The sequence below is a fragment of the Agelaius tricolor genome, unplaced genomic scaffold (assembly GCF_023055355.1).
Source record: "Agelaius tricolor isolate 1412-34295 unplaced genomic scaffold, bAgeTri1.0.p SCAF_69, whole genome shotgun sequence".
NCBI lineage: Eukaryota > Metazoa > Chordata > Aves > Passeriformes > Icteridae > Agelaius > Agelaius tricolor.
The window spans coordinates 76,420-102,935 of NW_027269329.1; the positions used below are offsets into that span (position 1 = coordinate 76,420).

At 63.7% G+C, this 26,516-nt stretch overlaps 3 protein-coding genes across 7 annotated transcripts; 2 read left to right on the top strand and 1 right to left on the bottom strand.

Moving 5' to 3' along the window:
- Positions 1-3,130: 3,130 nt before the first annotated feature.
- Positions 3,131-9,285, bottom strand: SDHC (succinate dehydrogenase complex subunit C). 5 transcript variants are annotated; one of them, XR_011676910.1, is made up of 6 exons: positions 9,215-9,285; positions 8,665-8,721; positions 7,923-8,024; positions 7,218-7,279; positions 3,745-4,647; positions 3,131-3,383 (listed from the first exon to the last, which is right to left on the bottom strand). XR_011676910.1 is itself a non-coding variant. In XM_071417419.1 (6 exons), the coding sequence occupies exons 1-6, from the start codon at positions 9,232-9,234 to the stop codon at positions 4,543-4,545; spliced, it is 510 nt and encodes a 169-aa protein (XP_071273520.1). In that variant the 5' UTR covers positions 9,235-9,285; the 3' UTR covers positions 4,392-4,542. The 5 variants fall into 5 exon arrangements, 2 of the variants coding, with proteins under 2 accessions (XP_071273519.1, XP_071273520.1); XR_011676908.1 differs by having other exon boundaries at positions 3,131-3,552; XR_011676909.1 differs by having other exon boundaries at positions 3,564-4,647.
- Positions 9,286-11,544: 2,259 nt separating this feature from the next.
- On the top strand, positions 11,545-17,317 carry MPZ (myelin protein zero). The gene is made up of 6 exons (XM_071417415.1): positions 11,545-11,851; positions 12,965-13,131; positions 14,015-14,228; positions 14,837-14,972; positions 16,126-16,186; positions 16,289-17,317. Exons 1-6 carry the CDS (start codon positions 11,674-11,676, stop codon positions 16,376-16,378), a joined length of 846 nt encoding a protein of 281 aa, XP_071273516.1. The 5' UTR covers positions 11,545-11,673; the 3' UTR covers positions 16,379-17,317.
- A 4,484-nt stretch (positions 17,318-21,801) lies between these two features.
- NR1I3 (nuclear receptor subfamily 1 group I member 3) lies at positions 21,802-26,511 on the top strand. The gene is made up of 9 exons (XM_071417349.1): positions 21,802-21,853; positions 21,895-22,024; positions 22,703-22,833; positions 23,015-23,193; positions 24,135-24,319; positions 24,420-24,565; positions 25,335-25,451; positions 26,129-26,234; positions 26,310-26,511. Exons 1-9 carry the CDS (start codon positions 21,802-21,804, stop codon positions 26,437-26,439), a joined length of 1,176 nt encoding a protein of 391 aa, XP_071273450.1. The 3' UTR covers positions 26,440-26,511.
- The last annotated feature ends 5 nt before the right edge of the window (positions 26,512-26,516 follow it).

A 26,516-nucleotide genomic window follows, 5' to 3' on the forward strand; every position in this document is an offset into this window, starting at 1 on the left:
ACCTCCTGCCGCACGTGCCGCGATCCAAGGTGAGCCCGGGGCACTTTTGGGGTCAGCCCCCGCTCCCGGGACAGTTTTGGGTTCCCCCCTCGGTCCTGGGCCAGTTTTGGGGTCATCCCCCGCTCCCGGGACAGTTTTGGGGTCCCCCTGCCCGCTCCTGGGGCAGTTTTGAGGCCCCCTCCCATCCCGGGGCAGGTTTGGGGTCATCCCCCCGCTTCTGGGGCAGTTTTGGGGTCCCCTTCCCGCATCCGGGGTAGTTTTAGGGTCCCCCCCTTTGCTCCCGGAGCCTCGGGGCAGTTTTGGGGTCTCTCTCCGCACCCGGGGCAGCTTTGGGGTCCTCTCCCATCCCAGGGGGACACCAGAGCAGTTTTGGGGTGCCCCCCCTGTCCCGGGGTAGTTTTGGGGTGCCCCCCCCTCGCTCCCGGGGCAGTTTTGGGGTCCCCCCCTCGCTCCCGGGGCAGTTTCAGCGTCCCCCCCCCCCCCACAGGTGTCACCCTGGGGCACCTTCCTGGGCACGTGGGCGATGCCAGCGCGGATCCCCCCGGCCCGCCTGGACCGCAGCGCCCGCTCGCCCGGGGCCGCCCAGCGGCTGGAGCGGGAACAGCCCCCGGCCCTGCGGAGAGCCTGCAACGGCATCAGGACACGGGTGACCGGCAAGGTGACACCCTGGGGACACAGCTGGGACATGGGGACACACCTGGGGACATGGGGACACACACAGGGACAGCCCCTGGCACTGTGGAGAGCCTGCAACGGCATCAGGACACGGGTGACCGGCAAGGTGACACCCTGGGGACACACAGGGACACACACAGGGACATGGGGACACACAGGGACACACCTGGGACATGGGGACACACGCAGGGACAGCTGGGTATAGACAGGGACACCTGGGTACAGCCCCCGGCCCTGCGGAGAGCCTGCAATGGCATCAGGACACGGGTGACCGGCAAGGTGACACCCTGGGGACACACAGGGACATGGGGACACACGCAGGGACATGGGGACAAACACAGGGACAGCCCCTGGCACTGCGGAGAGCGTGCAACGGCATCAGGACACGGGTCACCAGCAAGGTGACACTGCTGGGGACACAGCTGGGGACATGGAGACACACCTGGGGACATGAGGACACACCTGGGGACACACTTGGGACATGGGGACACACCTGGGGACACACCTGGGGACACACCTGGAACATGGGGACACAGCTGGGGACATGGGGACACACGTGGGGACACAGCTGGGACATGGGGACACAATTTTGGGGCTGTTCCCACAAGGAGAGAGCTCCCATTCCCTCCCAGTCCCTCCCATTCCCTCCCAGTTCTTCCCATTCCCTCCCAGTCCCTCCCAGTCCCTCCCAGTTCTTCCCATTCCCTCCCATTCCCTCCCAGTCCCTCCCAGTTCTTCCCATTCCCTCCCAGTCCCTCCCAGTCCCTCCCAGTTCTTCCCATTCCCTCCCAGTCCCTCCCAGTTCTTCCCATTCCCTCCCAGTCCCTCCCATTCTCTCCCATTCCCTCCCAGTCCCTCTCCCCTTTTCAGGGGTCCCCACCCCATTTCCCCTCCCTGGGGACCCCCCTGACCCCCCCTGTCCCTCCCACAGCTGCAGGAACCCTGGGACACGGAACCTTCTGGAAAGGACCAGGGGGGTCCCAGCGGGGGCTCCCCCCACCCTGAGCCCCCAAAACCTGGGGACAACCCTGAGGGGGGACCCTGTCCCCAAAATGTCCCTGGAGAGGGGCCCTGTCCCCAAAATGTCCCTGGAGAGGGGCCCTGTCCCCTAAATCCCCCTGAGGAGGGACCCCCCTGTCCCCTCAGTCCCTATTTGGGGGGTCCCTGTCCCCAAAATCCCCCTGGGGAGGGACCCCCCTGTCCCCTCAGTCCCTATGGCTGGGGACCCTGTCCCCAAAATCCCTCCTGAGCCCCTGGAGGTGGCTCTGCTGTCATTGTCCCCTCCCCTGGGGACAATGCCCCACCCCAAATGCCACCTTTCCCCCTCCTTTTTGGGGTCTGGACCCCCCCCAAAAAGGGGAAATAAAGGCTGGGAAATGCAGGAAATCCTTGGAATGAACCCAAATCTGTTTGGGGTTTAGGGTTTGGCCTTGCTCCTTCCTCTTCCTCCTCCTCCTCCTCCTCCCTGGTCCCAGGGGAGGATTCTTAATTAGGAAATTAATTGGGGATGGGATCAAACCACCCACACCTCACTCCTGCCACCCCAAAATCCTGGGTTTTCCCCAAAAAAAATCCTGGATTTTCCTCCCCCAAAAAATCCTGGATTTTCCTCAAAATATCCTGGATTTTCCCCCAAAAAATCCTGGATTTTCCCCCCAAAATTCCCGGATTTTCCTCAAAACAATCCTGGATTTCCCTCCCAAAAAATCCTGGATTTCCCTCCCCCAAAAAATCCTGGATTTTACTCAAAAAAATCCTGGATTTTCCCCCCCAAAAAATCCTGGATTTTACTCAAAAAAATCCTGGATTTTCCCCAAAATATCCTGGATTTCCCCCCAAAAAATCCTGGATTTTCCCAGCAGGATCCCTCCCCAGCACAAAGCTGGGGCAGGAACTCGGGATGGGGTGGGGACCCCTTTGCAAAGGTTAAAAATCCCCTAAACCTGACCCCAAACCCCTTTGCAAAGGTTAAAAATCCCCTAAACCTGACCCCAAACCCCTTTGCAAAGGTTAAAAATCCCCAAAACCCCTTTGCAAAGGTTAAAAATCCCCTAAACCCCTTTTCAAAGGTTAAAAATCCCCTAAAGCCCCCAAAACCCCTTTGCAAAGGTTAAAAATCCCCTAAACCCGACCCCAAACCCCTTTGCAAAGGTTAAAAATCCCCTAAACCCCCCAAAACCCCTTTGCAAAGGTTAAAAATCCCCTAAACCCGACCCCAAAACCCTTTGCAAAGGTTAAAAATCCCCAAAACCCCTTTGCAAAGGTTAAAAATCCCCTAAATCCCTTTGCAAAGGTTCAAAATCCCCTAAACCCGACCCCAAACCCCCCAGGCTCATCCCTGCTCCTCCAGGAACTGCAAATTTTGGGGTTTTTCCCACGTTTTTCCTACACTGGGCTCCTCTGGGGAGCAGCAATTCCCCAAATCCTGGGTGAGGGACAGCGAGGGACACGGGGCTGGAGGATCAGAGCTGCTTTATTTTATTCCCCAGGGGACAGGTGACAACGCCTGGGTGACAACACCTGGGTGACAAAACCTGGGTGACAACACCTGAGGTGACAAACCCCTCCCCACCACCAAACCAGGACTGGTTCCCACTGGCAAGAGGCTCCAAAATTGGGATTTTTGCCCCCAAAATGGGCTGAATCATGGCATTCCCATGGGATCCAGGACTGTGAATGGTGACAGGGGGGTGGCAGTGAGATGTCACCTGTCACCCACCCCTGTAGGGCGCTGCCTCCCCACTGGCAAAAGGCTCCAAAATTGGGATTTTTCCCCCCAAAATGGGCTGAATCATGGCATTCCCATGGGATCCAGGACTGTGAGTGGTGGCAGGGGGGTGACAGGGGGGTGGCAGCAGGGTGGCACCAAGATGTCACCTGTCACCTACCCCTGTATAGGGCACTGCTCCCCACTGGGAAGAAGCTCCAAAATTGGGGGTTTTCCCCTCAAAATGGGCTGAATCATGGGATTCCCATGGGATCCAGGACTGTGAATGGTGGCAGTAGGGTGGCAGCAGGGTGGCAGGGGGGTGACAGGGGGGTGGCACCAAGATGTCACCTGTCACCCACCCCTATAGGGTGCGGCCTCCTCACTGGTAGGAAGCTCCAAAATTGGGATTTTTCCCCCCAAAATGGGCTGAATCATGGCATTCCCATGGGATCCTGGACTGTGAATATTGGCAGAGGGGTGGCAGCAGGGTGGCAGCAGGGTGACAGGGGGGTGGCACCGAGATGTCACCTGTCACCCACCCCTATAGGGCGCTGCCTCCCCACTGGCAAAAGGCTCCAAAATTGGGATTTTTGCCCCAAAATGGGCTGAATCATGGCATTCCCATGGGATCCAGGACCGTGAGGGGTGGCAGGGGGGTGGCACCGAGATGTCACCTGTCACCCACCCCTGTAGGGCGCTGCCTCAATGGAGCTCCTTGTGCTGCCGCGCTCCCACCCCCCCGGTGCCAATCCCACTCGCGGGGACACAGATCCCGCATTGTGCCGGCCTCGGGGACACGTGGGGACACCACGGGGACAGCGCGGGGACACCGCCGCGGGCGGGGGGGGCGGGGCAGCTCTGCTCATCCCGGGATTTCGGGCGGGGGGAGGGGCGGGAGGGGCGGGGCCGCCCGGGATTCCCGGGATTGCCGGGATTGCCGGGATTGCCGGGATCCGGGGCCGCCCGGGATTGCCGGGATTGCCGGGATTGCCGGGATCCGGGGCCGCCCGGGATTGCCGGGATTGCCGGGATCCGGGGCCGCCCGGGATTGCCGGGATTGCCGGGATTGCCGGGATCCGGGGCCGCCCGGGATTGCCGGGATTGCCGGGATTGCCGGGATTGCCGGGATTGCCGGGATCCGGGGCCGCCCGGGGCTCTCAGAGCGCCGCCAGCGCGGCCGAGGACAGCACGGTCAGCGCCAGCACCAGCAGCCCCGACTGCGTCACCTGCGGCAGCTTCAGCCCCTTGCCGAGGTCCCAGGCCTGCGGGGACACGGGGACAGCGGTGTCACATTGTCCCCACGACGGGGACACCCTCCCTCAGTGTCCCCCGTTGCCACTGCCTTCCCTGCTCCCCGTTCCCGGCTCCTTTTTCACATTTTCTCTTCCCGTTTTTGCCATTTTCTCTCCCCTTCACCATCCCCTCTTCCCCTTTTTCCCATTCCCTCTCCCCTTTCCCAGCCCTTCTCCCCATTCCCAGCCCTTTTTTCCCTTTATCTCTCCCCTTCCCCATCCCCTCTCCCCTTTTCCATCCCCTCTTCCCCTTTTTCCCATCCCCTCTCCCCCTTTCTCCCAATTCTCTCCCCATTCCCAGCTCCTTTTTCCCATTTTCTCTCCCCTTTTTGCCATTTTCTCTCCCTTTCCCCATCTCCCCTCCCCTTTCCCATCCCTTCTCCCCATTCCCAGCCCTTTTTTCCCATTTTCTCTCCCCTTCTCCCCTTCCCTGTCCCCTTTCCCATCCCTTTTCCCAATTCCTCTTCCCCTTCCCATCCCCTTTTTCCTGCCTTTTTTCCCATTCCCTCTCCCCTTTCTCATCCCCCTTTTCCCATCCCCTCTCCCCCTTTTCCCCAATTCCTCTCCCACTTACCATCCCCTTTTTCCCATCCCCTCTCCCCTTTCCTTTCCCACTTTTATCCCAGTTCCTGCTCCCTTCCCATTCCCCCTTTCCAGCCCTTCTCCCCTCATTCCATCCCCTCTCCATACTCCCATTCCCATTATTCCCATTATTCCCATTCCCCATTCCCACCCCTCTCCCAAATTCCCATTTATTCCCATCATTCCCATTATTTTCATTCCCACCCCTCTCCCCATCCCCATTATTCCCATTATTCCCACTTTCCCCATTCCCATCATTCCCACTATTCCCAACATTCCCATAACGTGGAAAACCCTGAGCCCCCAAACCCCAGAGGCCGCTCTGGGGTCGATCCCTCCCTGGGAATTCCAGGGATCCAGAATTCCCAAAATCCCAAAACCCCCACATTCCCAGTTCCACACTGGGAGCACTGGGATGGGCTCCCATAAAACCCCTCCCAAAATTTTTGTGCAATTCCCAAAATTCCTCCCTGATCCCAGGGACCCGGGTGGGGGGGACACCCCGGTGCCACCCCACTGTCACCTGCTGTCCCCAAAAGGATCCTGGGGACATTCCAGGACATTCCAGGTGCACAATTCCCAGTTCTACACTGGGATCATCCCATAAAACCCCTCCCAACATTTTTGTGCCGTTCCCAAAATTCCTCCCCGATCCCAGGGACCCAGGTGGGGGGGACACCCCGGTGCCACCCCCATTGTCACCTGCTGTCCCCTAAAGGACATTCCAGGTGCACAATTCCCAATTCCACACTGGGATCATCCCATAAAACCTCTCCCAAAATTTTTGTGCCGTTCCCAAAATTCCTCCCCGATCTAAAGGACCCAGGTGGGGAGGACACCTGGTGCCACCCCCATTGTCACCTGCTGTCCCCTAAAGGACACTGCAGGTGCCCGGGGCCCTCACCAGGTGGCGGACGCCGTTCCAGGTGTGGTAGCACAGGGGCAGGGCCAGCAGGAACTTGGCCGAGCAGACGAGGGCGGGGCCCAGGCTCAGCGCCCGCACCTGAGCCAGGTAATGGGGGAAGTGCTCAGGGAGCAGCAGGGCGGCCACCGAGAACAGGGACACACCTGGGGGGACAGGGACACACGTGTCAGGGACAGGGACACACCTGGGGGGACAGGGACACACGTGTCAGGGACAGGGACACACCTGGGGGGGACAGGGACACACCTGGGGACAGCAGGGATAGACCTGGGGGGGACAGGGACACACCTGGGGACAGCAGGGATAGACCTGGAGAACAGGGGCACACCTGGGGGGGACAGGGACACACGAGTCAGGGACAGGGACACACCTGGGGACAGCAGGGATACACCTGGGGGGGACAGGGACACACCTGGGGACAGGAGAGGGACATGTCAGAGGCACACCTGGGGACAGGGATATACCTGGGGACAGCAGGGACAGACCTGTCAGGGACAGGGACACACGGGGGGGGGACAGGGACACATGTGGGGGGGACAGGGACACACCTGGGGACAGCAGGGACACACCTGGGAACAGCAGGGATACACCTGGAGAACAGGGACACACCTGGGGGACAGGGACAGGGATAAACCTGGGGACAGCAGGGACAAACCTGTCAGGGACACACTTGGAGAACAGGGACACACCTGGGGACATCAGGGACACACCTGGGGACAGGGATCCACCTGGGACAGGTATAAACCTGTCAGGGACACACCTGGGGACAGGGATAAACCTGGGATGGGGACAGGGATCCACCTGGGGACATCAGGGATCCACCTGGGGACATCAAGGATACACCTGGGATGGGGACAAGGATACACCTGCAATGGGGACATCAGGGATACACCTGGGGACATCAGGGATCCACCTGGGGACATCAAGGATACACCTGGGATGGGGACAGGGATCCACCTGGGGACATCAGGGATCCACCTGGGGACATCAGGGATCCACCCAGGATGGGGACAGGGTCCCCAGTGCCACCCACCGAGGCTGAGGGCGACGCCGGTGCCGCGGTGGCTGATGGACATGGCCATGGGCAGCGACCACCTGCAACGGGAACGGGGCTGCCTCAGCCCAAACCCACAGCAACGGGGCCTGGGGGCGATTTGGGGGGGATTTGGGGCATTTTGGGGGGTCCTGAGGTGAATTCGGGGGGAATTTTGGGGATTCTGGGGGGTCCTGGGGTGAATTTGGGGCATTTTGGGGGGTCCTGGGGTGAATTTAGGGTGGCCTGAGGTGAATTTGGGGGGAATTTTGGGGATTTAGGGGGTCCTGGGGTGAATTTGGGGGGAATTTGGGGGGTCATGGGGTGAACTTGGGGTGGATTTGCAGTTCCTGGGCTGATTTAGGGGTTTCCAGGGTGATTTTAGGGTTCCTTGTTTGGTTTAGGGGTGTTTTGGGGCAGTTTTAGGGTCCCCAGCTGGGTTTGGGGGCAGTTTTGGGGTCCCCAGCTGGGTTTGGGGGCAGTTTTGGGGTCCCCAGCTGGGTTTGGGGCAGTTTTGGGGCGGTTTTAGGGTGATTTTGAGGTTCTCTGGTGGGGTTTTGGGGCAGTTTTGGGGTCCCCAGCTGTGTTTTGGGGCAGTTTTGGGGTCCCCAGCTGGGTTCAGGGCAGTTTTGGGGTCCCCAGCTGGGTTTGGGGCAGTTTTGGGGTCCCCAGCTGGGTTTGGGGCAGTTTTGGGGTGTCCCTCACTTGTAGATGCTGACGTGGGGGGACAGGGGCCGCCCCGAGCGCTCGTTCCTCTCCCAGAACCTCCTCATCTCCTCCCGGGCCGTGGTGGCCATGGGGACAGCCCTGGGGACAGGGACAGGGGCTGAGCCCGACCCCAAAAACAACCCTAAACCCATCCCAAAAAAAACCCCAAAAACCCTAAACCCATCCCAAAAAAAAACCCCTAAACCCATCCCAAAAAAACCCCTAAATCCACCCTAAACCCATCCCAAAAATACCCCTAAATCTACCCCAAAAAAAAAACCCTAAATCCACCCCAAACCCAAAAAAACCCCTAAAGCTACCCCAAAACAACCCCTAAACCCATCCCAAAAAAAACCCAAAAACCCCAAACCCATCCCAAAAAAAAACCCCTAAATCCACCCTAAACACCCCCCAAAACAACCCCTAAATCTACCCCAAAACAACCCCTAAACCCATCCCAAAAAAAACCCCTAAATCCATCCTAAACCCCAAATAAACCACCCTAAACCCACCCCAAAAGAACGCCTAAACCCATCCCCAAAAAACCCCAAAAACCCCAAACCCATCCCAAAAAAAAAACCCTAAATCCACCCTAAACTCCCCCCCAAAACAACCCCTAAATCTACCCCAAAACAATCCCTAAACCCATCCCAAAAAAACCCCTAAACCCACCCCAAAAAAAACCCTAAATCCACCCCAGTCCCTCCCAGTCCCATCCCAGTCCCTCCCAGTCTCTCACTGGTGCAGGGTGGGGCCGGGCCCCAGCCGGGCCAGGAGGCAGCGCCGCCCCAAACCCCTGGAAAAGAGAGAAAAATGGGGAAAAAAAGGGAAAAAATGGGAAAACTGAGGGGAAAACAATGGGGGGAAAATGGGAATAAAAGGGAAAAATACTTAAAAACTTGGGGGGGGGACAAAGGGAATAAATGGGAACAACGGGAAATGGGACTGGGAATGTCCCAGATGCCCTGGAAAAGAGGGGGAAATGGGGAAAACTGGGGGGAAAAAGGAGAAAAAATGGGGAAAAAATGGGACACAGAGGGTGACACGGGGGTGACACTGAGGGGACACCGAGAGGACACTGAGGGGACACCGAGGGGACACTGAGGGGACACTGAGGGGACTCGGGACGGTCTTGCCGCAGTTCGGGGCTGGCCCGGCCCCGCGGCTCCCGGGCCGGAACCGAGAAATCGCCTCAGGCCGGGCCCGGGCCCGCCCCCGCCCCCGGTGTCCCCTCGGTGTCCCCAATGTCCCCCAGTGTCCCCCGGCCTGTCCCGGGCCCTCGGAGTCACCTCAGAGCCAGCGCCGCCATCTTGGAACAGCCGCGCCGGAAGTGGTCGTGACGCAGTTCCGGTTCCGGGAATGGGCGGGGCTCGACAACCGATATCGGTTATTGGTATCGGTATTGATATCGGTCAGTGGGATCGACAACCGATATCGGTTATTGGTATCGGTATTGATATCGGTCAGTGGGATCGATAACAGATATCGGTTATTGGTATCGGTCACTGGTATCGGTCATTGATACTGGGTATTGATATTCGTAATGATATTGATATTGATATCGGTCACTGGTATTGATAACAGATATCGGTTATTGGTATAGGTATTGATATCGGCATTGATATCGGCCATTGATATTGGTATTGATATTCGTAATGATATTGATATTGATATCTGTACTGGGATCGAGAACTGATATCGGTTATTGGTATTGGTCACTGATATTGGTCATTGATATCGGTCATTGATATGCATAATGATATTGATATTGATATCGGTCACTGGGATCGACAAACTCTATCGGTTATTGGTGTCGGTTATTGATATCGGTCACTGGTATCAGTCAGTGGGATCGATAACCGATATCGGTTATTGGTATAGGTATTGATATTCGTAATGATATTGATATTGATATCGGTACTGGGATCGAGAACTGATATCGGTTATTGGTATCAGTTATTGATATCGGCCACTGGTATCGGTCATTGGGATCGACAACCGATATCGGTTATTGGTATCGGTATTGATATCAGTCAGTGCGATCGATAACTGATATCAGTCATTGATATTGGTACTGGGATCAATAACCAATATCGGTTATTGGTATCGGTATCGATACCGATCACCGGGATCGATAACTGATATCGGTATTGATATCGGTCACCGATATCGGTCAGTGGAATTGATAACTGATACCGGTCATTGATATCAGTATTGATATCGGTCACTGGGATCGATACCTGGGATTGATACCTGATCTCGGTCCTGTTATCGATCCCCATTATCAATCCCCGTTATCAATCCCTTTATTGATCCCCGTTATCGATCCCCGTTATCGATCCCTTTATGGATCCCCGTTATCGATCCCCGTTATCGATCCCTTTATCGATCCCCGTTATCGATCTCCGTTATCGATCCCTGTTATCAATCCCTTTATCGATCCCCGTTATCGATCTCCGTTATCGATCTCCATTATCAATCCCTTTATGGATCCTCGTTATCGATCCCCATTATCAATCCCCGTTATCAATCCCTTTATTGATCCCCGTTATCGATCTCCGTTATCAATCCCTTTATTGATCCCCGTTATCGATCTCCGTTATCGATCCCTTTATCGATCCCCGTTATCGATCCCCGTTATCACCCCCCGGGCAATTCCCTCTTTGCAGTTTTTCCCCTAAAATCCCCCAAACCCCCCAAAACCCCTCGCCTTGCCCCAGCTACGAGCACCGTGTCACCCCCATGTCCCCCAGTGTCCCCCCGGCCCTCTCAGTGTCCCCTCTCTGTCCCCCCCATGTCCCCTCCATGTCCCTCCATGTCCCCTCAGTGTCCCCCCCATGCCACACCCGTGTCCCCCCATGTCCCCCGAGTGTCCCCTCCATATCCCCCCTCATGTCCCCCCTGTTGTCCCCCCCCATGTCCCCCCCTCTGTCCCCTCTCTGTACCCCCAATTCCCCCGTGTCCCCCCCCACCTTTGTCCCTGCTGTCCCCTCCGTGTCCCCTCCCCATCCCCCTGTGTCCCCCCGTGTCCCCCATGTCCCCCCAATGTCCCCATGTCCCCTCCCTGTCCCAGCTGTCCCCCCTGTCCCCCCCATGTCACCCCCATATCCCCGCTCTGTCCCCTCTCTATCCCCTCCCTGTCCCCCCCATGTCCCCTCTGTGCCCCCCCTCTGTCCCCTCTCTGTCCCTCCTTGTCCCCTCATGTCCTTCCATGTCCCCTCCCTGTCTCCCCATATCCCCCCCCATGTCCCCACTGTCCCCCGGTGTCCCCCCGTGTCCCCTCCATGTCCCCCTGTCCCCCCACCTCTGTCCCCTCCATGTCCCCTCATGTCTCCCCCATGCCACCCCGTGTCCCCACCATGTCCCCCCCATGTCACCCCCCTCTGTCCCCCCCTCAGTCCCCTCTCTATCCCCTCCCATGTCCCTTCATGTCCCCTCCATGTCCCCAAGTGTCCCCCCATGTCCTTCCATGTCCCCCCCGTTCCCCCCGTGTCCCCCCCGCTTTCCCCACTCTGTCCCCTCAGTGTCCCCCAGTGTCCCCTCCATGTCCCCTCCATGTCCCCCCCTGCCACACCCGTGTCCCCCGAGTGTCCCCTCCATACCCCCCCCATGTCCCCCCCTGTCCCCGCTGTCCCCTCGGGCCACATTCCTGCTCCCCCGCCCCCGCGGCGCGCGGGAATGCGGCCGCACAAAGGCCACCAGTGTCCCCGTCCCCCGAGCCACCCTCGGTGTCCCTCGGTGTCCCTCAATGTCGCCTTTGAGCGGGGTCCCCGCGGCCCGGCCCCCCCGCGCCCATTGGCCGGCATTTGGGGACAGGGCCACCCTAAAACCGCGTCCCCGCCGCTGTCCCCTCCGTGTCACCGCCACCATGTCCCCGAGGGCCACCCGACGCCTCCTCCTCGTGGCCGGGCTCGTGGCGGCGCTGGGTGAGCTTGGGGACAAGGGACAGTCCCCAAAAAGGGGGTGGCGGGCAGGGGGGGGGGACAGGAGAGGTTTGGGGGTGGCCCTGGGGATGGGGGACACGCAGGGCTTGGGGACTGTCCCCGAGCCTTGGGGACTGTCCCCGTGATTTGGGGACTGTCACTGAGCCTTGGGGACTGTCACCTTGGCTTGGGGAGTGTCACCGAGCCTTGGGGATTGTCACCTTGGCTTGGGGACTGTCACCTTGGCTTGGGGAGTGTCACCGTGGTTTGGGGACGGTCACCGTGGTTTGGGGATTGTCACCGTGGTTTGGGGACTGTCACCGAGCTTTGGGGATTGTCACCGTGGCTTGGGGACTGTCCCCTTGGGCTGGGGAGTGTCACCGAGTTTTGGGGACTGTCCCCGAAGCTGGCAGGGGACAGCGGGGGTGGCACCAACCTGGGGACCGTGGCGGGTGGCGGCCAGGAGGGTCCCGGTCGTTGTCACCTTCTTGGGGACAGGGGTGGGTGTGGCTGCAAGGACAATCCCAGAGCTGTCACCAACTTGGGGACAGGTGGGAGTGGCGGCCAGGGGGGTCCCGGTCGTTGTCACCTCCTTGGGGACAGGTGCGGGAGTGCCACACCCAGCCCCGATGGTGTCACCGAGCTGTGGCACTTGTAGTGGCACCTCCTTGGGGACACGTCATGGGGGGGTGGCTGTCAGGACAATCCCGGCCATTGTCACCTCCCTGGGGACAGCTGGGGGAGTGCCACACCCAGCCCCGCCCATGTCACTGGGCACCGGCACACTGTCCCCTCTGTGCCACCCCTGGGGACAGCAGTGCCACCCCTGGGGACAGCAGCGCCACCGCTCCGCTGTCCCCTCCATGCCACCCCTGGGGACAGCAGTGCCACTGCTCCGCTGTCCCCTCAGTGCCACCCATGGGGACAGCAGTGCCACCGCTCCGCTGTCCCCTCCATGCCACCCCTGGGGACAGCAGTGCCACCGCTCCGCTGTCCCCTCCGTGCCACCGCTCCGCTGTCTCCCCGCAGCCCCCGCGCTCCCTTTGGTGGCAGCTCGGGGACACCGCCCCGCGCGGGGGGCGGGGCTGACGGCTCTCGGTGTCCCCGTGTCCCCAGGGCTGTCGCCGGTGTCCCCAATCCACGTGTACACGCAGCGCGAGGTCTATGGCACCGTGGGCTCCAGTGTCACCCTGTCCTGCAGCTTCTGGTCCAGCGAGTGGATCTCGGAGGACATTTCCATCACCTGGCACTTCCAGGCCGAGGGCTCCCGTGACAGCATCTCCGTCAGTGTCCCCAGTGTCCCCACGGCGTCACCAACCTGTCCCCGTTGTCCCCAACCCGTCCCCGTTGTCCCCGCGGTGTCCCCATCCCGTCCCTGCCACGTCCCGGTGTCCCCTCGTCACAGCAGAGCCTTCCCTGAGGGTGACACGGTGTCTTCTCGCTCCATGGTGGCACTGGGGTGTCCCCAAAGTGTCCCCAAGGTGTCCTCAAGGTGTTCCCAGTGCCTGCCAGCTCCAGCCCCAGCGGTGTCCCCTCGCCCTGTGGTGGCACTGGGGTGTCCCCATAGCGTCCTCAAGGTGTCCCCAGCGCCCACTGGGTCTCAGCACCAGCCCCACAGGACACCCTTGAGGTGACACCGTGTCCCCTCACACCGTGGTGTCCCCACAGTGTCCCCGCAGTGTCCCCACAGTGTCCCAGCCCCATCCCTGCAGGTGACACCGTGTCCCCTCACACCGTGGTGTCCCCACAGTGTCCCCACAGTGTCCCCACAGTGTCCCCGCAGTGTCCCAGCTCCGTCCCTGCAGGTGACACCGTGTCCCCTCACACCGTGGTGGCACTGCAATGTCCCCACTGTGTCCCTGTGTCCCAGCCCCATCCCTACAGGTGACACCGTGGTGTCCCCTCCATGGTGGCACTGGGATGTCCCCATAGTGTGCCCTCAGTGTCCCCGTGTCCCAGCAGCCCCGTTCCTGCAGGTGGCACTGGGGTGTCCCTGCAGTGTCCCCGCAGTGTCCCCGCAGTGTCCCCGCAGTGTCCCAGCAGCCCCATCCCTGCAGGTGACACCGTGTCCCCTCACACCGAGCTGTCCCTGCAGTGTCCCCGTGCCCCAGCCCCGCCCCTTGCTGTCACCCTGGTGGTGACCTCGGTGTCGCGTCACTGTCGCAGATCTTCCACTACGCCAAGGGCCAGCCCTACATCGACGACGTGGGGACCTTCAAGGAGCGCATGGAGTGGGCGGGGAACCCGCGGCGCCGCGACGGCTCCATCGTCATCCACGGCCTGGAGCCCAGCGACAACGGCACCTTCACGTGCGACGTCAAGAACCCGCCCGACATCGTGGGCAAGTCCTCGCAGGTCACGCTCTACGTGCTGGAGAAAGGTGCGCGACACGGCTGTCACCTCCCTGGGGGCGGGACACGGCTGGTGGCACCGCCCTGATCCCCTCTGGTGGCGGGGACACGGCGCTGGTGTCACCTGCACTGCTGGCGGTGACACCGGGCTGGTGGCACCTCCCTGATCCCCGTTGGTGGCGGTGACACCGGGCCAATGTCATCTCAATGCCCACCCGCTGTTGGCGGTGACACCCGGCTGCTGTCACCTCCGTGATTCGCGTTGGTGGCGGGGACACGGCGCTGGTATCACCTGCACTGCTGGCAGTGACACCGGGCCAATGTCACCTCCCTGCTCCTCCACTGCTGGCGGTGACACCGGGCTGGTGGCACCTCCCTGTCCCCCGCTGGTGGCGGTGACACCGGGCCAATGTCACCTCCCTGTCCCCCGCTGCTGGCGGTGACACCGGGCTGCTGTCACCTCCCTGTCCCCCGCTGCTGGCGGTGACACCCGGCTGCTGTCACCTGCCTGATCCTCTGCAGGTGGGGGTGACACGGTGCCACTGTCCCCTCCCTGCTGCTGGAGGGTGACACGGTGTCGCTGTCCCCGCAGTGCCCCCATTGCCGGGGGGGTGACACGGTGTCGCTGTCCCCGCAGTGCCACCCCGTTACGGTGTCGTGCTGGGCTCCGTTATCGGCGGGGCGCTGCTCTTGGTGGCCGCGCTGGTGGCCCTGGGCTACGGCAGCCGCTACTGCTGGAGGCGGCGCCAGGCGGCTCTGCAGAGGCGGCTGAGGTGAGCCGGGACCCCTCCCCAAACCGGGACCCCCCCCCAAAACGGGACCCTCCCCCAAACAGGGACTGTCCCCAAACAGGGACCGTCCCCAAACCGGGATCCTCCCCAAAACGGGACCGTCCCCAAAACGGGACCCCTCCCCAAACAGGAACCGTCCCCAAACGGGACCACCGGGAGCACCAATTCCACCTCCCGAGCCGCGACCCCACCCCAAATAAGGACCCCTACCAAACCGGGACCCCTCCCCAAAACGGGACCCCCCCCAAAATGGGACCCCCCCCAAAATGGGACCCTCCCCAAACAGGGACCGTCCCTAAATCGGGACCACTCCCCAAACAGGGACCGTCCCCCAAACAGGGACCCCCCCCAAAATGAGACCCTCCCCAAACAGGGACCGTCCCCAAACGGGACCACCGGGGGCACCAATTCCACCTCCCGAGCCGCGACCCCTCCCCAAACAGGGACCCCTCCCAAACCGGGACCCCTCCCCAAATCGGAACCCCCCCGAGCCGCGACCCCTCCCCAAACCGGGACCTCCCCGCAAACCGGGACCCCTCCCCAAAAAGGGACCGTCCCCAAATCGGGACCCTCCTCAAACATGGACCCCTCCCTAAGCCGGGACCCTCCCCAAACTGCGACCCCTCCCCAAACGGAGACCCCTGCCCAAACCGCGACCCCCCCCACCCAACCGGGACCACCGGGGCTGAAATTTCCACCGTCCCGAGCCGCGACCCCTCCCCAAACGGGACCCTCCTCAAACCGGGACCACCGGGGCACCAATTGCTCCTTCCCGAGCCGCGATCCCTCCCCAAACCGGGACCCTCCCCAACCCGGGGGCTGCAATTTCCGTCCCCGCTCCCCCAAACCGGCGGTACCGGGGGCCGCAGTTCCGCCCTCCCGAGCCGCGACCCTTCCCTAAACCCCTCCCCAAACCGGCCCCGCCGGGGCTGCGATTTCCGTGACCCCCTCCCCAAACCGGCACCACCGAGCGCTGCAATTCCTCCGTCCTGAGCCGCGACCCCTCCCCACACCGGGGGCTGCGCTCTCGCCGTCCCGAGCCGCTTTTTCCCCCACACCGGTGATCCCGGGGCTCAGTCCCACCATCCCGAGCCGCTTTTTTCCCCTTTTTTCCCCTTTTTCCCCCCATCCGCAGCGCTATGGAGAAGGGGAAGCTGCAGCGCTCGGGCAAGGACGGCTCCAAGCGCAGCCGGCAGGTGAGCGCCGAGCGGGGCGGGGGGCACGGCGGGCTGTCCCCCCTGTCCCCTCGGTCCCCAGGCTCGCCGGGGGCTGCGGGTGAAGCCCCCCTGTCCCCGCAGGCCCCCGTGCTCTACGCCATGCTGGACCACGGCCGCAGCGCCAAGAAAGCCAAGGGAGGCGCGGGCGACTCGCGCAAGGATAGGAAATAGCGGTTAGCGGGCAGGGAGGGACCCCCGGGGGCGGCCGGGGCCGCGGGGGACCCCCGGCCCCCCAAAGTCATCATGACCATCGAGATGGAGCTGCGGGGGGAGCCCCAGGCCGCGGCCCCGCCCGCCGCCCGCTCCCCGAGCCGGGGCAGCCTCAAGAACGCCCTGCTGAGCATCATCAAACCCAACTCGGGGGGCTCCTGAGGGACCCCCCCGGCCCCGGCCGCGGCCCCTCCGGGCTGGGGGACCCGGCGAGGAGCGGGGTGTGGTCCTCGCTTCGGGTCCCTCGCCTTGGGGACAGCGCTGGGGACAAGCGCGGGTCCCCCCCCCGCCACCCCCGGCGCCCCCTCGGTCGCTCCCTGCCCAGCCCCGGGTGGGATTCGTCCCCCGGAACGCGAACCCGGCGGGTTTGGGGTCGGTGTCCCCGCCGCGTGTCCCCTCCCCGAGCTCGGGGGGGGTTTCTCCGTGCCCCCCATTTCGCTCCTTTTCTGGCCGTTTTCTCGTCTCTGCCCGCGACCGACCCCAAATGACGTCGCGGGGTGGCCCCCGCCCCTTTGTCCCCTTTGTCCCCTCCTGTCCCCCCATTAACCCCCGCGCTCCGTAACCCCCGGGACCCCCCCCCAAACCGGCCGGAGCCCCGTGGGAGGGGGCGAGGCTGCGGCCGGGCTGGGGGAGCCGCCCGTGCCCCCCCCCACCCCCCCGGACGCGTTTTGTACCCCCCTGTCCCCGTCCCCTCCCTGTCCCCGTGGTGCCATTAATAAAACTGACATCTCCGGGAGCCCCGTGTCCCCCCCGGCTGTCACTGTCACTGTCACTGTCCCCGCACCACGGGGACGCCGCCGCCACCCTCAGCGGGGAGGTGACACTTGGAGGAGGTGACAGCGTCCCCGAGTGGCTGTCCCCGATGCCACCACCTCAGAGCCACCTCCCTGCCACCCGCCGTTCATTAAAACTCGCTGTAATTAACACAGAGGCCAAGGCTCGGGGCGGGGCGGGGTGGGCTGGGGTCCCCTTCGAGGCCATTGTCCCCTCGGGGGTGGGGGGACAGGGACAGGGACAGGCCATTGTCACCTTCTCACGGAGGGAGGGAGGGGGGAAAAGACCCCAAGACCCCGGCCCTGGGGGGGCATTTAGGGCCCGGAGCAGGGCGGGGATGGGGCGGGAGCGGCCCCGGTGCCCCCGCCCGCCGTGCCCGGTGCCGTTGTCCTTTCCCGTATAAGTCAGCGCTGCCCGACCCCGCCGTGTCCCCTGGGCCCTGCCCCCGGGGCCGCCGCCGCTGTTTTTCTTTCCAAGGAGTTATTTCTGCACCGGATCGCGGCATTGCCGGGCCCTGGGAACCTCCCCGAGCCGCCCTCCCCAAAAAAACCCGGCTGTGGAAGTCCCAAAAACCCGGCTGCGAACCCCCCAAAATTGGGTTGCAAAGCCCCCCCTCCCAAAATCCGCCTGCAAACACCCCCCGCAAAAAACCCGGCTGCAAACATTCAAAACCCGCCTGTGGAGCCCTCAAAATCCGGCTGTGAATCCCCCCAAAATCGGGCTGAGAAGCCGCCCAAAACCCGGCTGTGAACCCTCCCAAAATTCGGCTGCTAATCCCCCCGAAATCTTCCTATGAACCCCCAAAACGCAGCTGCGAACCCCCCTGAAATCCTCCCGTGAACCCCCAAACCCGGCTGCACACCCACCCCAAAATTCGGCTGGGAACCCTCCCAAAATCCTTCAGCAATTCCCCCCAAAACGTGGCTGTGAAACCCCCCGAAATCCTCCTGCGAATCCCCCCAAAATCCGCCTGCAAATCCCCCCAAAATTCGGTTTCAATCCCCCCAAAATTCGGCTGCAAACCTCCCCAAAATTCGGCTGCAAACCTCCCCAAGTCCTCCTGCGAACCCCCCAAAATCCGCCTGCAAACCCCCCCAAAATTCGGCGTCAATCCCCCCAAATCCTCCCGTGAACCCCCCAAAATTCGGCTGCAAACTCCCCCAAAATTGGGCTTTGAACCCCCCCCAAAACCCTCCCAGTGGGGACCCCTCCCCAAATTCCCCCGGAGCCCCAGCGCAGCCTCCTCTTCCTCACTCTTTATTCTCTGCACGGGCCAAAAGCCCCTCGGGGTGGGGGGACAGTGACAGGGACAGGGACAGGAGGGTGGGGAGGGGACAGTGGCGGTGACAGTGGCGGTGACAGTGACAGAAATGTGGGGAGGGGGCGGTGACAGTGACAGAAATGTGGGGAGGGGGCGCTGACAGTGACAGGAGGGTGGGGAGCCCCGATTTCCTGGCCTGGGGGCTGCAGTGGGACCCGTCCCCCCCGGCCCCAGGGGACACCGGGCGTGTCCCCCCCTCCTCTCCGTGTGTCCCCAACGCCACCACGGCACAGGAAAATGAGGAATTCCCAGAAAAATGGGGGGGTCCCATGGAAAATCGGGGTTCTCATGGAAAACGGGGGGGTCCCAGGAAAGCGGGGGGGTCCCGCGTCGCCCCCTCCCCAGGGCCACCTTCCCTTGGGGACACCCGGCTGTGTCCCCCCCCCCCCCCCCGCCCCGTGTCACTCGCGGTCCCTCGGGGGGGTCCCCAGGGGGCTCGGGGGTCCCGGGGGGGTCCCGGGGGGGTCCCGGGGGTCTCTCAGGGCCGCGGCTCCTCCCGGCGCTGGCGGGAGCGGCGGAAGCGGCCCTGGATGGCGAGAGCCGCGCGCTCCGTCTCGGGCGCGCTCAGGTCGATGTCGATCTCCTCCTCCTCCTCCTCCTCCTCTTCCTCCTTCTTGGGCTCAGCCTTGGCTGCCGGGGACGGGGACACGGGATGGGGACACGCTTGGGGACAGGGTGGCACTGCCAGATTCACCCGGGGGACATCCAGGGGACACTCGGGGGACAGCCTGGCACCAACCGGGGGGAGAAGGGACAGCCTGGCACCCCCAGATTGACCATGGGGACACCCAGGGGGACACCCTGGCACCAACCCCGGGGACAAGGGATGGACTGGCACCCCCAGACTCACCCAGGGGACACTCGGGGGACACCCTGGCACCAACCCCGGGGACAAGGGACAGCCTGGCACCCCCAGATTGACCATGGGGACACCCAGGGGGACACCCTGCCACACCCCGCTGGGGACAAGGGACACCACGACTCCTCCCAGGGGCACACCCCGACCCTTCCGCGGGGACAGGGAGGTCCCCAAATGCACCCAGGTGCCACCTTCCACGAGGACGGGGACAATGGGGGGAACAGCGGGGTCTGCGGGGACAGCGGGGTCGCGGGAAGGGACAGCGGTGACAGCGGTGACAGAGGGGACAGCGGTGACAGAGGGGACAGAGAACCCGCGCCCCACCTGCGCCGGGGCTCCTCACCTTGCTGCTGCCCACCGGGGGCCTCCGCCGCGGAGGGGGGCGCGTGGGGGCTGCGCTGCGGAGAGAGGGGACCCGGCGGTGACACAAGGTCCCCACATTGTCCCCAGGGTCCCCCCACATTGTCCCCAGAGCCCCCCCATTGTCCCCGAGCCCCCCCGTTGTCCCCGGCGGTCCCACAGCCCCCAGCCCGAGCGGGGCTCATTGGGGCTGCGCTGAGAAGCGAGGAGGGCCCGAGGGGACAGGGGAGGTGACACCGGTGGCCCGGAGTCCCCAAAGTGTCCCCCCCTCTCCCCGGGGCGCAGCGTCCTGGCCCCATTGCCGCTCCCAGCGCTGCTCCCCGCCCGGCTCGGTGCTGGGGAAAGGGGCAGAGTCCCCTCTCCGGTGCCCCCGGTGCCCCCGGTGCCCGCACCTCGCTCATCCCGCCCGGTGCCGCCGCCGCTCCGAGTGCGGGACCGGCGCTGCCGCCGCCGCCTTTGTAGGGACGGGGTTTGAGTGACAGCCGAGAGCAGCCAATGGGGAGCAGAGGGGCCCAAAGGGACACGCCCACAAGGGTGGCTTCCCCCCCCCGCCATCCAGGAGCGACGGACACGGGGGGGACATTGGGGACATGGGGACATTGGGGACATTGGGGATATTGGGGACATGGGGGAGATATTGGGGACATTGGGGATCTGGAGGACATGGGGGACACGGGGAAACATTTGGGATATTGGGGACATTGGGGACATTGGGGGACATTGGGAACATTGGGAACATTGTGGGACATTGAGGACACAAGGGACCAGGGAGACACTGGGGACACTGGGGACACTGGGGACATTGTGGGACATTGGGGATGTGGGGACATTGGGGACCTGGGAGACACAGGGAGACACTGGGGACACTGGGGACACTGGGGACACAGAGACATGAGGGGACATGGGGACATTGTGGGATATTGGGGACACTGGGGACATGGGGACATGGAGGGTGGGACGGGGGACACAGGGGAGTGTGGGGACACCGGGGTGACCATGCGCCACCCGAGTGCCACCCTCCTGTTGGGGTGACACCGGGGGACAGGGCACAGGGGCTCCGGGGATGGTGACACTGCCAGTCCATCCGTGGCACTGGTGACAGGGACCTTCCCGTGGGGACAGCGGTGGCAGGACGGCCACCACCGTGTGTGACACAGGATGCCACCCTCAGCAGGCGGCTGTGACATCCTGGCTGTCCCCTCCGTGCCTCGCTGTCCCCTCTGTGGCTGTCTGTCTGTCTGTCTGTCTGTCCCCGTGTCCCTGTGTCGTACCCGCGCTCTCCTGTCCCCGCCTGTCCCGCCCCAGGTGCCACCCTGGGTGCCACCCCCAGCGCCACCTGTCCCCCCCCGCCCCGCGCTCTGTCCCCGCCTGTCACAGCCCCAAGTTCAAGGTTCAAACTCCACGCGGCCCTTCCTGGGACCGCCGGTGACACGTGGGGACAGCTGGGGACAGGAGGGGACACACGGAGACCGACGGGGACGCACGGGAATGGAGGGGACACACGGAGACCCCCAGGGACATGCGGGGACCGCCGGGGACACTCGGGGACCTGATGTCCCCTCGCTGCGTGGGGACAATTCCCTGTCACTGACAGCACCGGGGGACACCGGCTCAGGTACCGCCAGCACGGGGACAGGAGGGGACAGGAGGGGACGGGAGGGGACAGGAGGGGACACACGGGGATAGGAGGGGACAGGAGGGGACAGGAGGGGACACACAGGGACGGGAGGGGACACACAGGGACACACAGGGACAGGAGGGGACAGGAGGGGACACTCAGGAACAAGAGGGGACACACAGGGACTGGTGGGACACACGAGGACTGGAGGGGACAGGAGGGGACACACGGGGACCAGCAGGGTCACTTTGTCCCTGTTGGGGACACACGGGGTCTGGCAGGGACACACAGGGACAGGAGGGGACACTTGGGGACACGCAGGGCCAGGAGGAGACACATGGAGATTGGAGGGGACACTTGGGGACCAGCAGGGTCACTTTGTCCCCACTGGGGACACGTTGGGGCTGGCAGGGACACGAAGGGACACCGTGGGGACGGGTGGGTTCACGTGGATGACAGCGCCGCGGGACACGGTGACACGGCGGTCCCGAGGGGATGGGACTGGTGCTGGCCGTGTGTCACCCCCGCTGTCCCCGTGTCCCCAGGTGTGTCCCTGCCGAGCCCGCCTGGGGACACGGAGCCCGACGGGGACAAAGTGTGCGCCGTGTGTGGGGACAGGGCCAACGGGTACCACTTCCACGTGATGAGCTGCGAGGGCTGCAAGGGCTTCTTCAGGTGGGGACAGGCGGGGACACCTGGGGACACCTGGGGACACTGTGGGGACACTGTGGGGACAGCTGGGGACACCTGGGGACACCTGGGGACACCTGGGGATACCATGGGGACACCGCAGGGACACCTGGGGACAGGGCGGGATGGGACATGGGGACAGGGTTGGATGGGACACGGGGACAGGGTGAGGGGACAAGATGGGGTGTGGGGACAGAAAGGGACAGGAGGGACTGGGATGGAAGGGAGTGGCACAGGACGGTCCCACGGATGGGGACAGCGTGTGACAAAAGGGGACAGCCCTGTGGCTGGGGACACACGGTGACAGTGGCCGTGTCCCCGTGGCGGCAGCATCCCCACACCTTGGTGGCAGTGCTCATGTCCCCTTGGTGGCTGTGTCCCCTTGGTGGCAGTGTCCCCAACCCTTGGTGACACTGCCCGTGTCCCCGTGGTAGCGGTGGCAGTGCCCGTGTCCTCAGCCCTTGGTGGCAGTGTCCCCCTGGTGGCAGTGTCCCGGCAGTGTCCCCCTGGTGGCAGTGTCCCCCTGGTGGCAGTGCCCGTGTCCCCAGCCCCTGGTGGCAGTGTCCCCCTGGTGGCAGTGCCCGTGTCCCCCTGGTGGCAGTGTCCCCGCAGTGTCCCCCTGGTGGCAGTGTCCCCCTGGTGGCAGTGCCCGTGTCCCCGCAGGCGCTCCATCCTCAAGGGTGTCCGTTTCACGTGTCCCCTGGCGCGGCGCTGTCCTGTCACCAAGGCCAAGCGGCGACAGTGCCAGGCCTGCCGCCTGCAGAAGTGCCTGGACGTGGGCATGAGGAGGGACAGTGAGTGACACGGGGGACACCGCGGGGACACCGGGGGGACACGGGGCAGAGCAGAGGGGGAGGACATGGAGGGGACACAGGGGACAGCGGGGAGTGAGCCCGGTCGCTGTGCCCGCCTGTGGTGGCGGTGACAGCGGTGACAGCGGTGACAGCGGTGACAGCGGTGACACGGGGCTGGCAGTGATCATGTCGGAGGAGGCGCTGCGGCGGCGGCGGGAGCTGCGGGGACAGCGGGGACAGCCCGGGGGACAGCGGGGACACGAGGGGCTGACGGCCGAGCAGCAGGAGCTCATCGCGCTGCTCATCGGCGCCCACCAGAGAACCTTCGACTCCAGCTTCTCACAGTTCATGCACTGCTGGGTGAGTGGGGACACCCCTGTCCCCAAGGGGACACTCCTGTCCCCAAATGGGACACCCCTGTCCCCAAGGGGACACTCCTATCCTCAACGGGACCCCCTGTACCCAGTGGGACACTCCTGTCCCCAATGGGACACCCCTGTCCCCAATGGGTCCCCCTGTCCCCAAACGGGACCCTCCTGTTCCCAATGGGACACCCCTGTCCCCAATGGGACACCCTGTCCTCAACGGGACCCCCTGTCCCCAAACAGGACACTCCTGTCCCCAATGGGACACCCTGTACCCATTGGAACACTCCTGTACCAAACGGGACACCCCTGTCCCCAGTGGGACACCTCTGTCCCCAATGGGACACTCCTGTCCCCAATGGGACACTCCTGTCCCTGTGGTTGTCCCCACTGTCCCCACTGGGGTCCCAGCCATGGCCATGGGCACCCTGCCCACCCCTGTGGCTGTCCTGGCTGTCCCCAAAGATGTCCTGACTGTCCCCAAGTGTACCCACACTGTCCCCACAGATGCCCTGACTGTCCCCAAAGATGTCCTGACTGTCCCCAGGTGTACCCACACTGTCCCTGACTGTTCCCACGTGTCCCCAGACCATCCCCAAAGATGTCCTAACTGTCCCCAAAGATGCCCCACCTGTCCCCATCAATGTCCTGCCTGTCCCCATGTGTACCCAGACTGTCCCTGACTGTCCCCATCAATGTCCTGCCTGTCCCCATGTGTACCCAGACTGTCCCTGACTGTCCCCATCAATGTCCTGCCTGTCCCCACGTGTACCCAGACTGTCCCCAAAGATGCCCTGGTTGTTTCCCGGTGTACCCAGACTGTCCCCACAATGCCCCAGCTGTCCCCAGAGAAACCCTGGCTGTCCCCCCACCCGTCCCCAGCGCCACCCCGCCTGTCCCCTCGCTGTCCCCAGCGCTGTCCCTCGCTGTCCCCAGCCCGCCGTGCGCCTGCTGGTGCCGAGCGCGCCGGGCGGGGCGGTGGCGGCGGGGCTGTCGCTGTCGCTGTCGCCGCGGGAGGAGGCGCTGCCGGACGTGCTGTCGCTGCTGCCGCAGTTCGCGGACCTGAGCACGTTCATGATCCAGCAGGTGATCAAATTCGCCAAGGAGATCCCGGTCTTCAGGTGCGGAGGGGACGGCGCGGGGGCGGCGGCGGCGGGTGCCACCCCCCTGCCTTGTCACCGTGTTGCCGCCGCGTCGCTGCCGTGTCCCCTCCCCTGGCAGGAGTTTGCCGCTGGAGGCGCAGATCTCGCTGCTGAAAGGGGCCACGCTGGGGATCTGCCAGATCCGCTTCAACACCGTGTTCAACCCCAAAACCAAGGCCTGGGAGTGCGGGCAGCGCTGCTACACCATCCGCGACGGGGCCCTGGGTACACCTGGGGACACCTTGGGGACAGCTGGGGACACCTTGGGGACAATGGGGACAGCTGGGAGGGCGGGCAGCGCTGCTACACCATCCGCGACGGGGCCCTGGGTACACCTGGGGACACCTTGGGGACAATGGGGACAGCTGGGAGTGTGGGCAGCGCTGCTACACCATCCGCGACAGGGCCCTGGGTACACCTGGGGACACCTTGGGGATACCTGGGGACAGCTTGGGGACAATAGGGACAGCTTGGGGACAATGGGGACAGCTGGGAGTGCAGGCAGCACTGCTACCCCATCTGCGACGGGGCCCTGGGTACACCTGGGGACACCTTGGGGACAATGGGGATACCTGGGGACACATGGGGACACTGGGGACAATGGGGACACCGTCCGTGACAAGGCCCTGGGTACCGTGGGGACACCTTGGGGACAATGGGGACACTGGGAGTGTGAGCAGCGCTGCTACACCATCCGCGATGGGGCCGTGGGTACACCTGGGGACACTGGGGACACCAGGGGAGGATCAGAGTGGAAATCTGGGGAAATTCCTCCGGGAAAAGGGAAAAAACCCTGGAAGGGCTGCCCGGGGAGGCTCAGGGTGGAAATCTGGGGAAATTCCTCCTAAAAAAGGGAAAAGACCCTGGAAGAGCTGCCCGGGGCGGTTCGGAGCCACCATCCCGGAGGTGCCCGAGGAGGTGGCACTTGGTGACAGGGTGGGGACCGATCCCAGAGGCGCTGCCCGCCCTAAGCCGGGGTTGGGGGCTGCCCCAGCCGGGTTCCAGCAGGTGTACCTGGAGCCGCTGCTCAAGTTCCACGAGAGCCTGCGGCGCCTGCGGCTGCACGAGGCCGAGTACGCGCTGCTCCAGGCCATGCTGCTCTTCTCGCCAGGTGAGCCACCCTGGCACAGGGGATGGGGACAGGGGAACAGCTGGGGACAGCACAGGGGATGGGGACAGGGACAGGGGAACAGGTGGGGACAGCACAGCGGATGGGGACAGGGACAGGGACAGGGGAACAGCTGGGGACAGCACAGGGGATGGGGACAGGGACAGGGGAACAGGTGGGGACAGCACAGGGGATGGGGACAGCACAGGGGATGGGGACAGCACAGGGGATGGGGACAGGGACAGGGGAACGGGACAGGGGATGGGGACGGGGACAGGGGACGAGGACAGGGGATGGGGACAGGGGATGGGGACAGCACAGGGGGTGGGGACAGGGACAGGGGATGGGGATAGGGACAGGGGAACAGCTGGGGACAGCACAGGGGATGGGGACAGGGACAGGGGATGGGGACGGGGACAGGGGACGAGGACAGGGGATGGGGACAGGGACAGGGGAACAGCTGGGGACAGGGACAGGGGAACAGCTGGGGACAGCACAGGGGATGGGGACAGGGACAGGGGATGGGGGATAGGGACAGAGCACACCTGGGGACAGGGGAACACAGGACAGGGGAACACCTGGGGACAGCGCAGCATGGGGACAGGGATACGGGACAGGGGGACACAGGGACACCCCGCTGTCCCCAAAGCCCCGCTGAGGTCACCCCATGGCCCCTCCAGACCACGCCGGCATCGCCCAGCGCGACGTCATCGACCAGTTCCAGGAGAAGGTGGCGCTGACCCTCAAGAGCTACATCGACCACCAGCACCCCCCCGAGGAGGGCAGGTGAGCCTTGGGACGGGCTGGCGGTGTCCCCAAAGGGGTGGGGACGGCCACCAGAGCCGGCTGGGTGTCCCCAAGGTTCCTGTACGCCAAGCTGCTGCTGCTGCTGACGGAGCTGCAGACGCTGAAGGTGGAGAACACGCGGCAGATCCTGCACATCCAGGACCTGTCGGCCATGACGCCGCTGCTCTCCGAGATCATCAGCTGAGCACGGCCCCCGTGTCACCCCCCGGTCCCCAAGTGTCACCCCCCGGGCCCCGAGTGTCACCCCCAGCTGCCTCCAGG

Coding starts and splice junctions, on each gene's coding strand:
- SDHC (XM_071417418.1), bottom strand. CDS start 9,234: ATGGCGGCGCTGGCTCTGAG. Junction 8,025..8,664: donor CCCGGCCCCACCCTGCACCA/GTGAGAGACTGG, acceptor CCCTGTCCCCAG/GGCTGTCCCCATGGCCACCA. Junction 7,280..7,922: donor CCCCACGTCAGCATCTACAA/GTGAGGGACACC, acceptor TTCCCGTTGCAG/GTGGTCGCTGCCCATGGCCA.
- MPZ (XM_071417415.1), top strand. CDS start 11,674: ATGTCGCCTTTGAGCGGGGTCCCCGCGGCCCGGCCCCCCCGCGCCCAT. Junction 14,229..14,836: donor GCTCTACGTGCTGGAGAAAG/GTGCGCGACACG, acceptor CTGTCCCCGCAG/TGCCACCCCGTTACGGTGTC. Junction 14,973..16,125: donor GCTCTGCAGAGGCGGCTGAG/GTGAGCCGGGAC, acceptor CCCCATCCGCAG/CGCTATGGAGAAGGGGAAGC.
- NR1I3 (XM_071417349.1), top strand. CDS start 21,802: ATGACAGCGCCGCGGGACACGGTGACACGGCGGTCCCGAGGGGATGGG. Junction 23,194..24,134: donor CACAGTTCATGCACTGCTGG/GTGAGTGGGGAC, acceptor CGCTGTCCCCAG/CCCGCCGTGCGCCTGCTGGT. Junction 25,452..26,128: donor CATGCTGCTCTTCTCGCCAG/GTGAGCCACCCT, acceptor TGGCCCCTCCAG/ACCACGCCGGCATCGCCCAG.